Below are 11,907 nucleotides of genomic sequence, written 5' to 3' on the forward strand. Positions count from 1 at the left end.
AGAAAGCATAGTCTATTTAGGTCTCGTTCATTTTGTTGATTCGAGTTTAGAATTTGAGTTGAGATGTGATTTTATGTTAGTGCTTTTTACTGTAGCAAAAAGTTATATGTGACTGTTTCTAAGAACTTTTTACTGTAGCAAAATTCGAATTCTAAACTCAAATCAGCAAAATGAACGGAGCCTTAGTAATTGAAGCTAGTGTTCTAGAAGATATTAGAGATGTCTACAAGCTCAGTGTGGTTCTTGTTGCTATACATCTCGGAAGGAGAATCGTGTAACCCACACTTTAATTAATCACGTTCTTTTGATTTTTAACCTTGTGTTTTGGTTGAATAATTTGCCGTCTTTTGTTAGTCGTTTTGTATGCCAAGATTTACCAGATTAATGAAATGAAATCCTCAGTTTTACCTCAAAAAAAAAAAAATCATTTTTGTTCTTTTTTTTTTTTTTTTTTGCCTAATTCTAATAGTTGGAAAGAGAGAAAATCTCCTACTTCTCGGCAGACGCTATACAATGCAAGAACCTCAATCGCAACGATCACATGTTCACGCGAAAAACGTGGAAAAGGACGTGTGAGAGCACAAATCCCCAATCACAGACAAAAACAATATTAGGAAAAAAAAAATTAAGAGTAAAATACAAGCTCACTGGATCTCATTCATGGCTGCTATTTTCTCTGAGATTTCCTAATTTGCACCACCCGAGAAGAAGATCCAACGCCTTCGAATTCCGGTTCTGCAGGTACGTCTAGGGCTATGCATTCGTGAGATTAGGGTTTCGTGGAGTTGGTATTTTGATCGGAAGTAGTTGATTTTGTTCCTGTTTTCCTCCGATAGATTTGGAATAGGAAGAATTTGTTGAGTGATTGGGAGAAATTGAGCTGTGGTAATGGAGGACGAGAAGAATAAGAAGAAGCGGAACAAGAAGAAGAAGAACAAGCAAAACAAGACGGCGGACGAGGTTGCTGCGGTTGGCGGCGGAGAAGCAACCTCGGAGGATCAGAATCACGCGAGTAATGGAAAGGATGATCATGGCCAGATTGCTGAGTCTGCGGATGTTGGAAATGGAGGGAAGGACTTGGATGTTGGTCTCACTAGAAATGGACCAAATGGCACAGATTCTGTAAGTAATTGCGAATTCTTTGCTGCTTAAAAAATTTTAGTACTTTTTGAGCCATCTCACTACTCTTATGTTTGAATACAAATTGTATCTTGATAATTTATGAAAAAAGGTCCCTTTTTAAAGCATTTGAATGCAGTTGATTATTTTAGTGATCTATATATACGCATTTGCGATCTGTATTTATCAACTGGTTTAATTTAAGATTTCTATTCAGACATTTGCGAAAGTGTGCAGTTTAAACTTGCATTATTCGATCTTTTTTCTTTTAATAAGAAACTGAAAATTTTATTTATCGAAGAAAGAACTAATCAACAAAAGCGATGGATGAGAGATCCATCCACAGCTTGTATTATTTTCTGTAACGGAGACATGCAACAAAATAAAATTGACTTTTAGGAGTCTATCTAATGGATACTTTTGATAGTATAGATACATTATTTTGATTAGTATAGGATAATTTGCTGTTCGATATACCCAAGAAATATGTGTTGGTGGTGGAGATGATCGAACTACATAATTGTTGCCGCAGTGTTGTTGTTTAATGACCAGGAAAATGGACATTTCATCGCCTATGTGTGGAACAAATATGACCCAAAAAAGAAGATATCTATGTATCAAATAGGCATATATAGTGAATTGAAAAGATTCTTAAAGTTATTCACGCTTTCTTTTTCAAGTTTGCATTCTCTCCATGACCATCTGAGATTTTTTTTGAAATGCTGATGTACTGCAGATGGTTTTAGCTGAATCTGAGAAACAACAGTGGCTTCAAAGAGAGGTAAGTGCTGTTGCTTCTTTCTTTCTTTTTTTTTTTTTTTCAAAGTGCTGATGTACTTTGCTAATTTTATGCCTGCTTGTTTTAATTAAGCTGTCATAGTTTGCTTTAATACAGATTTAACCATATCATTTTACAGGCTGTTTTAGAAGAAACTATTAAACAATTACAGATAGAACGAGATTTTCACATACAGAAAGAGGTAGTTTGCAGTTGTACGTACATTTGATTTTGAGAATGGACCAAATCAATCGTAGCATGCTTGGACTGGCTTTTGACAAAGCAAATATGTTTTCTTTTTTCAGACTACCTTAGAAGATACAATTGATAAACTGCGAAAAGAAAACAATTTACATTTACAGAAAGAGGTAATATACTCTAATTTGAGTAAAGAAGCTAGATTGGAAAGAGTTAGTAGATGTTCAGCGTGCTTGTTTTACCTTTTATACTGTGCATCTTTTTTTGCAGTTTATTTTTGAAGAGGCAATAAAAAAATTACAAGATGTAAATACTTCCTATATGCAAAAAGAGGTAACAGAATATACATGCAGTGGAAAGAGATGTTTTGATAAAATTTGGTTGTTAGATCTAGAAATTGTAGTCTATCATCTTTAAGCTGGTATTTGACGTGTCAATTTATGTTCATGCCTGGTTAAAGGTGATTCTATAAACTGTATTATTTGCAGGCCACTTTTGAGATGAAAATTGTTGAATTACAGAGTGAAATAGAGTCCTGGATTCGGAAAGAGGTTAGCTTAATTGGAAAATGCCTTTTTATTAATTAGTTTGTTCTATATTTCCAATGACATGCCACCTTTTTTGTTTCTCTTAACCGCAGTTATGCTTTTTAATATTTCCACATCATTTTATCAGCTATTTTTTTTTCAAATATTTTCACTTCATTTTATCTGGCATATTTTCAAATTTGAGGCATTGATTCGAATCTCTGTTTCTTGCAGGGTCATTTGGAGGCGAGGATTAGTCATTTAGTAGATGAAAAAACCACATGGTCTTTAAAAGAGGTGAACTCGTGTTTCATAATTTTTTTCCTCCTACTCCTCCATTTAGTAGATGGAAAAAAAAAAGAAACGAAAAGAAAAGAAAGAAGGAAGAAGGATTTGAAAGAGTTCAAGTTCTTTGAAGATTTTTTTTTGTTCCGTCCGCTTTTGTCTCCTCTTTCTTCTTCTATTGACAATCACTTTTGCTTTCCGTAATTTCAGTCATGCCTCTTTCGCTGCTTCTAAAAGTGCTGTTAAATTAATGTGAATAAGTAAATTACTCAATACTCTGTGCCAGAGTCTCATCTATTTGATGTTTCATAGGTGAGCTTGCAGGAGAAACTTGAACATCTTGAGAATGAGAAACGTGCTTGGACTCTAAATGAGGTAATTTTGTTGGTTCGCTATGGGTATACGGATTCTCCCTTAAGTTTTAACTGTAATTGATGAGGACTAGTTGCATTGCTAACGAGAAAGTTTAAAGTTCTTTTGATCAACTGTTTGTAATTGCTAAGCTTAACCTCCGGTTAGTTTAGTTGGTCTTTTGCAACTTGGATGGGTAGTATATACATTCCGTTTTCGAACAACTTAGCCTTAAAGATGTGTTAGGAATTCAATGGAGAAGAAAGTTCGAAATTTGGTGCTACTTGCTTCTTCTTTTTATTTATTTATTTATTTATTATTATTTTTTTAATGAAGTTACATGGTACTTGGATTCTACATATTCCTCATTGAGGGTTATGTGCAGCATACTCTCTCTCTCTCTCTCACGCTTGTTAGGGAAGGGAGAGCTTTCTTGAGCCGGAATTTGTTTACGTTTCTTGAGCCGGAATTTGTTTATGTTTCTCGAGCCTGAATTTGTTTTCGTTTCTCGAGCCAGAATTTTGTATTCGTTGATTGTAAATTGAGTTTTTGTTCCTTATGTTCTGGAGATTTAGTTGTCTTTTTGTCTCGTGTTTCTTGTGCAGGATTTGATTAGAGAGACTATTGCAAATCTGAATGATGATGTTTTGAGATTAAGGGTGCAGGTATGATTTAATCATCTAAGAAATTGCGCTTTCCATGTTTCTTTACTACAAAAGAGATATATCCTGATTCAAAGAGGCAAAAAGAAGAGCAAAAAAGATCTCCTGCATTTCCAACTTTAATTTAACCTAGATTGTTCCACAGTATGAAAAGACACATAGCTGACAGCATGAAATGGATAGCAGTCTACATGATTTGCTTGATTTTTAGAATCTTCTTTGTCTGTGGTTTGTTTATTTTGGTATTTTAATGATTGTTCCTTCATATTTCCACTAAGTTTTTGCTCATGTTTATTCATCACTCTTGCCAAGAGATTTTATGAGCAAACTAATTGCAGCTGATACTAGCCTATACTTTACAAACATTTCATGCGGAAATAGTCTTGTTTTAATGATGTGATGATCTCTCTCTAAGACCCATTGCCTTCAATTACTCTTGAGTCTAATGAAATCTTTCTACAAGTATAGTTGAGAAGTTAACCAATTGAATCTTCAGTTTCTGGTCCCTCCCACCATACTGTTGTCTTTTGTAATTCGTTATTCCTTCTATCATGTCAATGTTCTGATTGCTTGCATAACTTATCAGTTGATAAGATTTTGCACCGGTAACTTCTGTTTCATTTTTTCTGATGTGGAATTAAAAAACAAAGCTTGGCAGGTGGTGGAGTTGGAAGAATCCAGAAACAATGTCTTACAAGAAAACCAACAACTGTTGGAAAACGTATCTAGTCTGCAGCTGCAAATTAAGGATCTTCATAGCATTGCCTCTACTCAATCATCGGATGAATTTACAAAGGTTAGCATCCTGAACTTGCTCATTAGATCTTCAAATATTGCAGTTCTAGCTTTATGCATATTTTAGAATACAGCTCTTTGGATGCAATTGTGTTTTTCAGAGAAGAAATTCCCTTAATGGAATCAGTGAAAATGTATTGAAAATAAAGGTTAATGTGCATTTGCATAATGTGGAAGACACATCTGCAGATGCTTTTATGTTTCCCAGGGAACGAATTTACGTAGTGAAATCAGAGAAATCAAAGATAATATATTAAGGGTAATCTAAGTGTTTTGGACCCAATGTTATTGTTTTCAAGTTTTCCTTTTTTACTTGCATGAATCATTTTGCAGAGGAATTGAAAGTTCGTAATCTAATTATTTTGAATGTCTAATGTAGCTTTCTTCCGAGCGTGATGAGTTAAGCTCTCAGGTAGAAGCAGCATGCACGTTGGTTGAGAGGTTAATTGCAGAAAATGCAGAACTTGTTGAAAAGGTAAAAGCTGCCCTCCCACCAAAGTTCTGCCGCATTGCAAAATTTTTGTGCTATCTTTTACCGTGTATGGCGGCACTTTGCAAAATAATTTACTATGGTTTTCTTCTACATCAATTGCAATATACTAGTGATATAATGATGATCAGAATGAGGCTGACAAAAGACCTGCTGATTAGTTTGACACTTTTGTTTATATATGATTTTGATGCCGCAGATTTTTTGATTTTGCAGGTCAATGAGTTGTTTATTGAGCTTGATCGACGTGGTGGATCGTTACTTCCTTCAACCGCAGCATACAAGTTGATGGTTGGGACTGCTGAAACTGCTAGTTTTTCTGATCGGGGTTCTGAAACCATCACGGATGTGCCAAAATCAGGCCAGGAGTTGAACTCAATAGAAGTTGTTGAGGTCAAAGAGGAAATGAATGGTATTCATAAGTCAGATAACCATCGTACTGATGTAGTTGCAGAGCCTAAAATATTTGAAGAGGCTGGTGAAATCGTGCAAATTCCGCTAGACGAGAATGAGGTTCCAGATCTCGAGTTGCAGGTTAATTTGAATGGTGAAAGGGATTCTGTTCCAATCTCAGATGCTCCCCTAATTGGTGCCCCGTTCCGGTTAATATCTTTTGTTTCTAGATATGTTAGTGGAGCAGACTTGGTGAACAAAAATTCTTTGCAAGTCTAAGCTTTAACCATTTGTTTATTTTTGGGATTAATCACATGCTTGGCATGGAGGAGTATAATTTTGTTATATTTTTTGTGGAAGGAAAATGTCAAGATCACAGGTATCCATTCTGGCTATTTTCCTTAGTGGAAAATATTAAGCTGCTGATTCTTTTTATCTTATTTTCTCTGAGCTAATAAAATTCAGAGATGTCAACTTTGTTCTTCCTGAAATCAGATCAATCCCCGAGTGTTTTTTCTTTTTTCAACGTTAAAAAATTATCTTATTTTGACTAAAATATGAAAGAAGGTATAGTATACTTTATAATATACAAAAGATAAATACTGCTTTCCTATAATGATAAGGTGAATACAACATTTCGATAAATACAAGTGAGGTTCTGGCTTTCATGCCTTTGTTATGTTAGGCTTTTGGATTGTTCATCTCTTGCGCACCCATAGTAGAAGGTGGGTCAGATTGTTTCACAAGCATTTTTCATTTTTATGCCTGCAAATTGAGATCGTTACCACTTGAGTTTCGATTCCGCGGTTTTATGCGTATATTGCAGTGGATTGTGGAGGCTGCTTTTGATGCGTGAAAAGGAGCATCCGTACGGATATCAACAACTAATTCTTTTATAACTCTTTTTTCGCTATAATCTTTTATAACTCTTTTTTCGCTATAAAAATAAGAAGTTTCTCCGGTAGACTAGAAAAATGAATTACTAGTAATTTTTTATTTTTTAACTATCAGATTTATATTAAAAATTATTTATTTTGCATATTTTTTTTAATTTAATGTGATGTTGACCAAATTCAACGGTTAAAAACTGACTCTACCAATAAGCCGACCTATCAGAGAATATCCCATAAAAATAACATAACATACTATGTTCACTTTTCAAGTAATATGGTCTTCACTATTTAAAAATAAAAAACTTGTCTCATCGTCTCATATGTTTCTGATGTGCAATTGCGTTGTGTTGAGAAAAATTCACCCTGTTTTCCGATAGACTTGTACACAAAAATATAAGGACGACTCGAGAACTTGGAAACTTGTTGAACATTACATTTACAGTGAATACACTAATTTTACACAACTGCTTGGAAAGCATCAACAGCACAGACAAGAGCAATCAAGTCACAATTGTTCTAAACTATTTTTTCCCCCCTAATAATACGACGTGACAGGGGAAAAGAATGCCAAACAAATGAAGCTATGTTACTCTAAAATGACTGTAAAACGAATCACACAATTGGACTCAACTGAGTAAGAAAAGGTTTCATGTGCTTTTTGCTCTGCAGTCTGGTTCTAGTAGCCTGACCACATATGCGTTATGGAAGTATATCTCATCTAATAATAATAATAATAATAATTTCTAGGAAGGGCAATCATGGGGTCTCAGTTTCTGGGCCCTTGGATTTATTATCCTCCGGTGACGGCCGGCTCTCGGAATCAGATGGCCGGATTTCCTCAATCATCCTGACAACTTCCTCCATAGTTGGTCTCATGTCTGGCACTTTCGCTACACACGCCATTGCTATTTGAAGCATCTGCACCAACTCTTCTTCAATATTTTGGTATTTCATTAGCTCTACATCAAATACCTCAGCTGTCCATTCCTCCCTGACAACGGACTGAACCCACCTCGGAAGATCAGCAACGTCATCACGCCCTGGAGATTGAACTGGTGCTTTTCCTGTCAACATCTCAAGGAGAATAACACCAAAGCTATAAACATCCGATTTCTGGCTAAATTTTCGAGTTTCGATCACCTCGGGAGCACGGTAGCCTATGCTTCTAGAAGGGATGGCGGGAAAGTTCATAAGGGGAGCAAGGCCAAAATCTGAGATGCAACCACTGAGGTCTTGGCTGAGGAGGACATTGGAGGATTTGATGTTTCCATGCACAAACTTTCCACCAGCAGCGGAATGAATATGGGCGATGCCCCTTGCACATCCAAGAGAAATTTTTAGTCTGGATTCCCAATCTGGCGGACTCCGTCCACTTTCCCTGTTTCCTGTAGGATATGTGAAAGCATAGGATTAATTCTGAGGGGAAGAATCATCTCTGTTAAACATGTGAATTCTTAGTGTAAGACATGGAGTGAATACAAACACGTTTTAGAGCCGAGTATTTACTGATTTCTTTCATGTTCTAATGAAATTAAGCACATTTATCTGAAAGTCAATATACAACCTTTGAGCAACTCTACGTCCTTTGTTGGTTACTTCAAAAAATGAAAAATAAAAATAAAAAGAGATATTTCACTGAATGACTTTTAAAGATTACTTAAAAAAAGAACCTACTGAAAGTAAAGGTCACAAGAACAAGATGACTGGTTATAACATACCATGTAGTAATGCAGAAAAGCTGCCGGCTGTTATGTAGTCATAAACAAGGAGTTTCTCATCCTTGGAATAATAATATGCGCGAAGAGGCACGACATTTGGGTTCTGACTAACCCTCCCCACATTCTCCATTTGCTGGTCAAATTCCTTTTTCCCGACCACAACTTCTTTTAACCTTTTAACCACCACCGTTGTCCCCTCTTCCAAGATAGCCTTATAGGTAGTCCCATAACTTCCTTTCCCCAGCACTTCAGCTGAAGCTCTAAGTAGATCCTCAAGATCAAAGTTGTAAGAAGAACCTTCAAAGAAAACCAACTTGTTCTTCTCAGCCTCTTGTACTCCACTCCCAAAGTCCTCCTTTGGCGGCTCACTCCTTCCACTCTTTGGCTTTGCCACACCACTGCCTCCACTGTCTTTTTTCTTCATACAGCAAAGCACAACGATCAGAACTAGAAGAAAAAGCACTGCAAAACTCCCAACCGAAATAGCAATAATGGCTCCAGTGCTTAGTTTCTTTTTGGAACCCTTTTCTGGTTTCGGAGGAGCTGTTGGCTCAGGTGGCAAATTAGCGGAGGAAGGAGAAGGTGACGGAGGGACACATTGGTCAAGTGGTGGCCCACATAACATCAGGTTCCCTGTAAAGGAAGAGATGGGAAATGTTCTTAGGGCAGTAGGAATTGAACCATTTAGGTGGTTGTAGCTCAAGTTCAAATACCTAAGTCTTGGAAGGTTCAAATCAGGGATGGGTCCAGTGAGGGAGTTGTTCTGGAGGTTCAGCCCAGTGAGACGGGTTAGATTTTGAAAAACAGCGGGAATCTGGCCGCTAATTGAGTTGAAGGATACATCAAAAAAGGTGAGACGGGGAGATAGAGAAGAGGGAATATTTCCTGAAAAAGTGTTATTTTGCAGGTATACATTTCGGAGTGAAGGAAGGGATAGGATGTCAGATGGAAGTGTCCCGTTAAGTCGGTTGGATCGAAGACTAAGGCTAATAAGGCCGTCCAGCTTCCCAAGAGTGTTGGCAGGAATTGGGCCAAAGAGTCCAACACCAGGAAGCCGGACAGCAATCACATTGGAGCCATTTAAGTTGCAAGTGATGCCAACCCAAGTTTTGCAGACTGGGGTAGCAGGATTCCAGTTAACTTTACGGCCATGAGGGACAGCAGAAATGAAGTCAAGGAGGGCCTCTTTATCTGAATCTATGTCAGCGATGGTTCGGTCAACAAAAATGAGCGCAAGGAAAAGTAAAACTACAGAAAATAAATTTGGCTTCATATAGTGTTGTTTGTTGAGAAACCCCTGACGATAGTTAAGGCTGATTGTGATCACAGCGTTCTTCTTCCCTGCAATGCAACGATAATTACCAGAAAATTACTCTGGAGTCTTGACCACTTTGGGAGTTATAATTCAAAAGAAACATAATAAGAGCCAACCAAACTGCCTATCAAACAGACGTTATTACAATTCTGGAAACATGCTTCTGCCTGGTCTAACTAAAAGAAAACGGAAACTTTTGAAATCTTCGACACCAAGGACTCAGCTCTGTACAGTTAAGTTATTTTACGCAGCTAAAATTCATATGCATGTTTGACCAACAATAGATAAAGACAATGAAGTAGACGGTCCGAATCTTATCAGAAGAGGACTTTCTTCAAGTTGTCCCAAGAAAATCAATTTCCATGTCTTCCTATCAGATAGAAAGTGAAGAGAAAAGAAACAGAAATTTCTCTATATACAAAGTTGACGTTGTGAGAGCCACATGTTTGCTTCGGCTACCATTTCACCAAATAGTTTTGAGAATATAAGTCAAAGACTAAAAAAGTATCACGAGGGTATTTTAAAAGTTATCTCGAAGACTGAAAGTAAAGTCACCATAAAAGAACCTAAAAATAAATAAGCTATAACTAAAGTAAAAACATAATTCTTTTTCCACTAAGAAAAAGCGTTAAAGCATACAAAACAAAATGCTGAAAGAATCTCTTTTAACCCTTTTCTTCATGAGCTTAAGCAGTCTGGTTTACTAGTTCATTGACTTCATTCCATCAGATAAATAAATCAAACAATAATGAGCCAAGAAACAAAAATTTGAAATAAAAAAGAAAATGCCATTAATGAAGAAACAAAAAAAGAAGACTAGAACGTTTCATCAAAGAAATAAATGCACAACTAGACAATTGTACGAAAAATATCCACTTTTCATATCCAAACAGCTAAGCAAGCCCATTTTATGAGAGGTTTGACACAGCATTGACGTTTCTCTGAGGTTGATAAATTGTTCACTTTCTTACATTTTTTCCTTAATCATGCAGAATTTTTTTTTTTTTTTAAATAATGAATTGGGGAAGTCTGGAATAATAAATCAAAACTTTTTAAAAGTAGTTGAAACTCATCACAAGTACATTCTCGTTTGTCACACTGGATTGCATTTGCGGGATCAATGGCTGAAAAAATGGTAAACATGTAAAGACAAAATTGCAAGACAACTAATTTTCATAATAAAGTTGGTTTTTATCTCAATCGCAAGCAGAAAATCAAATTAAAAAGAGAAAAAGAACAACTATTAGAAGAAAGACCATCGTAGTACTGGAGCAATTTGTTCTCAACAGAAAATAAAATGCTCATGTTTAAAATGTCTTTTTTTTATAAAAAAAAAGAGCCTATTTTTCCGGAAAATTGTAGTGGAACAATTGGACCTAATTTTAGCACCAAAAAGAAAAAACTTACTTGATCACCCCAATTGGGAAGAAATTCTCAAAAAAAAAAAAAAACAGAAATTATCCAAGAAATTCTACATAACAAGAACGAATCAAGCAAGGAAGCAAAGTTCTTGAACAGAAAACACAGAAAAATCTAAGCTGAACCAACTCAAATTAAAAAAAAAAAAACAAAGAGAGAGAGAGAGAGAGAATACTTAATCTTCACAATGCCAGAGAGAGAGGAGAAAAACCTGGAAATTTGAAAATGGCGAAGAGGGGAAGCGAGAACGCAGTGATCTGGAACTGGAATTGGAACCTCAAAACGTGAAGGAGAAGAAAAAGAGCTAATTTAGAGAGAGAAAATCCGTCAAAAAGCTTTAACGGAAAATCTTGGCGATTACGCAGCGAGTTTTCACTAAAAAAAGAAAAGAAACAAAGAAAGAAGAAGAGAAAGGGGATTCGGGAAACAAATTAAGATTCGACTGAACGGCTAAACTGAAGATTCACCGGCATTGAAGCTTCATCTTCAAGCAAACCCCAGTTGTACTTGCGCGCAGATCTCGATGCCCTTCCAATATTCCGTTGCTCTTCTTCCATTTTCTCTTTCTCTCTCTTTACTCTTTTTCTCAGTTATTTTTCCTACTTACCAAAGTTCATTATTTTTCGTTTCTTTGCTTTTGTTAAATAGAATAGAAATGGTTCGGAATTCGAGCTTTAAAAGGGCCTATAGCTCTACTCTGGAAATGAACGTTTCGACTTATGGAGTTTTAGAGATAGTAGACTGTACGAGTGTTACATGTGTGTTTTGTTGTCTCTCTGTATTTATTAAATGAGAAGAAAAGCTTGCTTAATCACCTTTTTTTTTTCCCTTGAGGAACCTGCTTAATCACTAATTATTTACTTAGGTTTATTTGTTTGGAGTTTCTCTAGTGGACAAAAAAAAAAAAAAACAATTATCGGTAATTCAACACTTATTTTTATTAAATAATATAATTTTCCCCTTA

General features: G+C 36.0%; 2 protein-coding genes across 4 annotated transcripts; one reads left to right on the forward strand and one right to left on the reverse strand.

Moving 5' to 3' along the window:
* The first annotated feature begins 556 nt into the window (after positions 1-556).
* Positions 557-6,056, forward strand: LOC21387733 (myosin-11). 3 transcript variants are annotated; one of them, XM_024166671.1, is made up of 13 exons: positions 557-741; positions 837-1,122; positions 1,856-1,900; positions 2,037-2,099; positions 2,203-2,265; positions 2,366-2,428; positions 2,584-2,646; positions 2,857-2,919; positions 3,220-3,282; positions 3,864-3,923; positions 4,579-4,716; positions 5,095-5,190; positions 5,422-6,056. In XM_024166671.1, the coding sequence occupies exons 2-13, from the start codon at positions 889-891 to the stop codon at positions 5,875-5,877; spliced, it is 1,407 nt and encodes a 468-aa protein (XP_024022439.1). In that variant the 5' UTR covers positions 557-741; positions 837-888; the 3' UTR covers positions 5,878-6,056. The 3 variants fall into 3 exon arrangements, with proteins under 3 accessions (XP_024022439.1, XP_024022441.1, XP_024022442.1); XM_024166673.1 differs by lacking the exon at positions 2,366-2,428 and having other exon boundaries at positions 5,422-6,055; XM_024166674.1 differs by lacking the exons at positions 2,037-2,099; positions 2,203-2,265; positions 2,366-2,428 and having other exon boundaries at positions 5,422-6,055.
* Positions 6,057-6,838: 782 nt separating this feature from the next.
* On the reverse strand, positions 6,839-11,670 carry LOC21387734 (probable inactive receptor kinase At5g58300). Its single transcript, XM_024166669.1, has 3 exons — positions 11,155-11,670; positions 8,210-9,550; positions 6,839-7,876 (listed from the first exon to the last, which is right to left on the reverse strand). The coding sequence occupies exons 2-3, from the start codon at positions 9,480-9,482 to the stop codon at positions 7,248-7,250; spliced, it is 1,902 nt and encodes a 633-aa protein (XP_024022437.1). The 5' UTR covers positions 9,483-9,550; positions 11,155-11,670; the 3' UTR covers positions 6,839-7,247.
* Positions 11,671-11,907: the final 237 nt, after the last annotated feature.

The sequence above is a fragment of the Morus notabilis genome, unplaced genomic scaffold, assembly GCF_000414095.1.
Source record: "Morus notabilis unplaced genomic scaffold, ASM41409v2 Scaffold316, whole genome shotgun sequence".
NCBI lineage: Eukaryota > Viridiplantae > Streptophyta > Magnoliopsida > Rosales > Moraceae > Morus > Morus notabilis.

Bases quoted from the DNA above. Each gene is read 5' to 3' on its own strand.
- LOC21387733 (XM_024166671.1), top strand. From the start codon at position 889: ATGGAGGACGAGAAGAATAAGAAGAAGCGGAACAAGAAGAAGAAGAAC. The intron at 2,429-2,583 runs GTAACAGAATAT...TATTATTTGCAG, and splicing joins CTTCCTATATGCAAAAAGAG to GCCACTTTTGAGATGAAAAT. The intron at 3,283-3,863 runs GTAATTTTGTTG...TTTCTTGTGCAG, and splicing joins GTGCTTGGACTCTAAATGAG to GATTTGATTAGAGAGACTAT.
- LOC21387734 (XM_024166669.1), bottom strand. From the start codon at position 9,482: ATGAAGCCAAATTTATTTTCTGTAGTTTTACTTTTCCTTGCGCTCATT. The intron at 7,877-8,209 runs GTATGTTATAAC...CATATCCTACAG, and splicing joins CTTTTCTGCATTACTACATG to GAAACAGGGAAAGTGGACGG.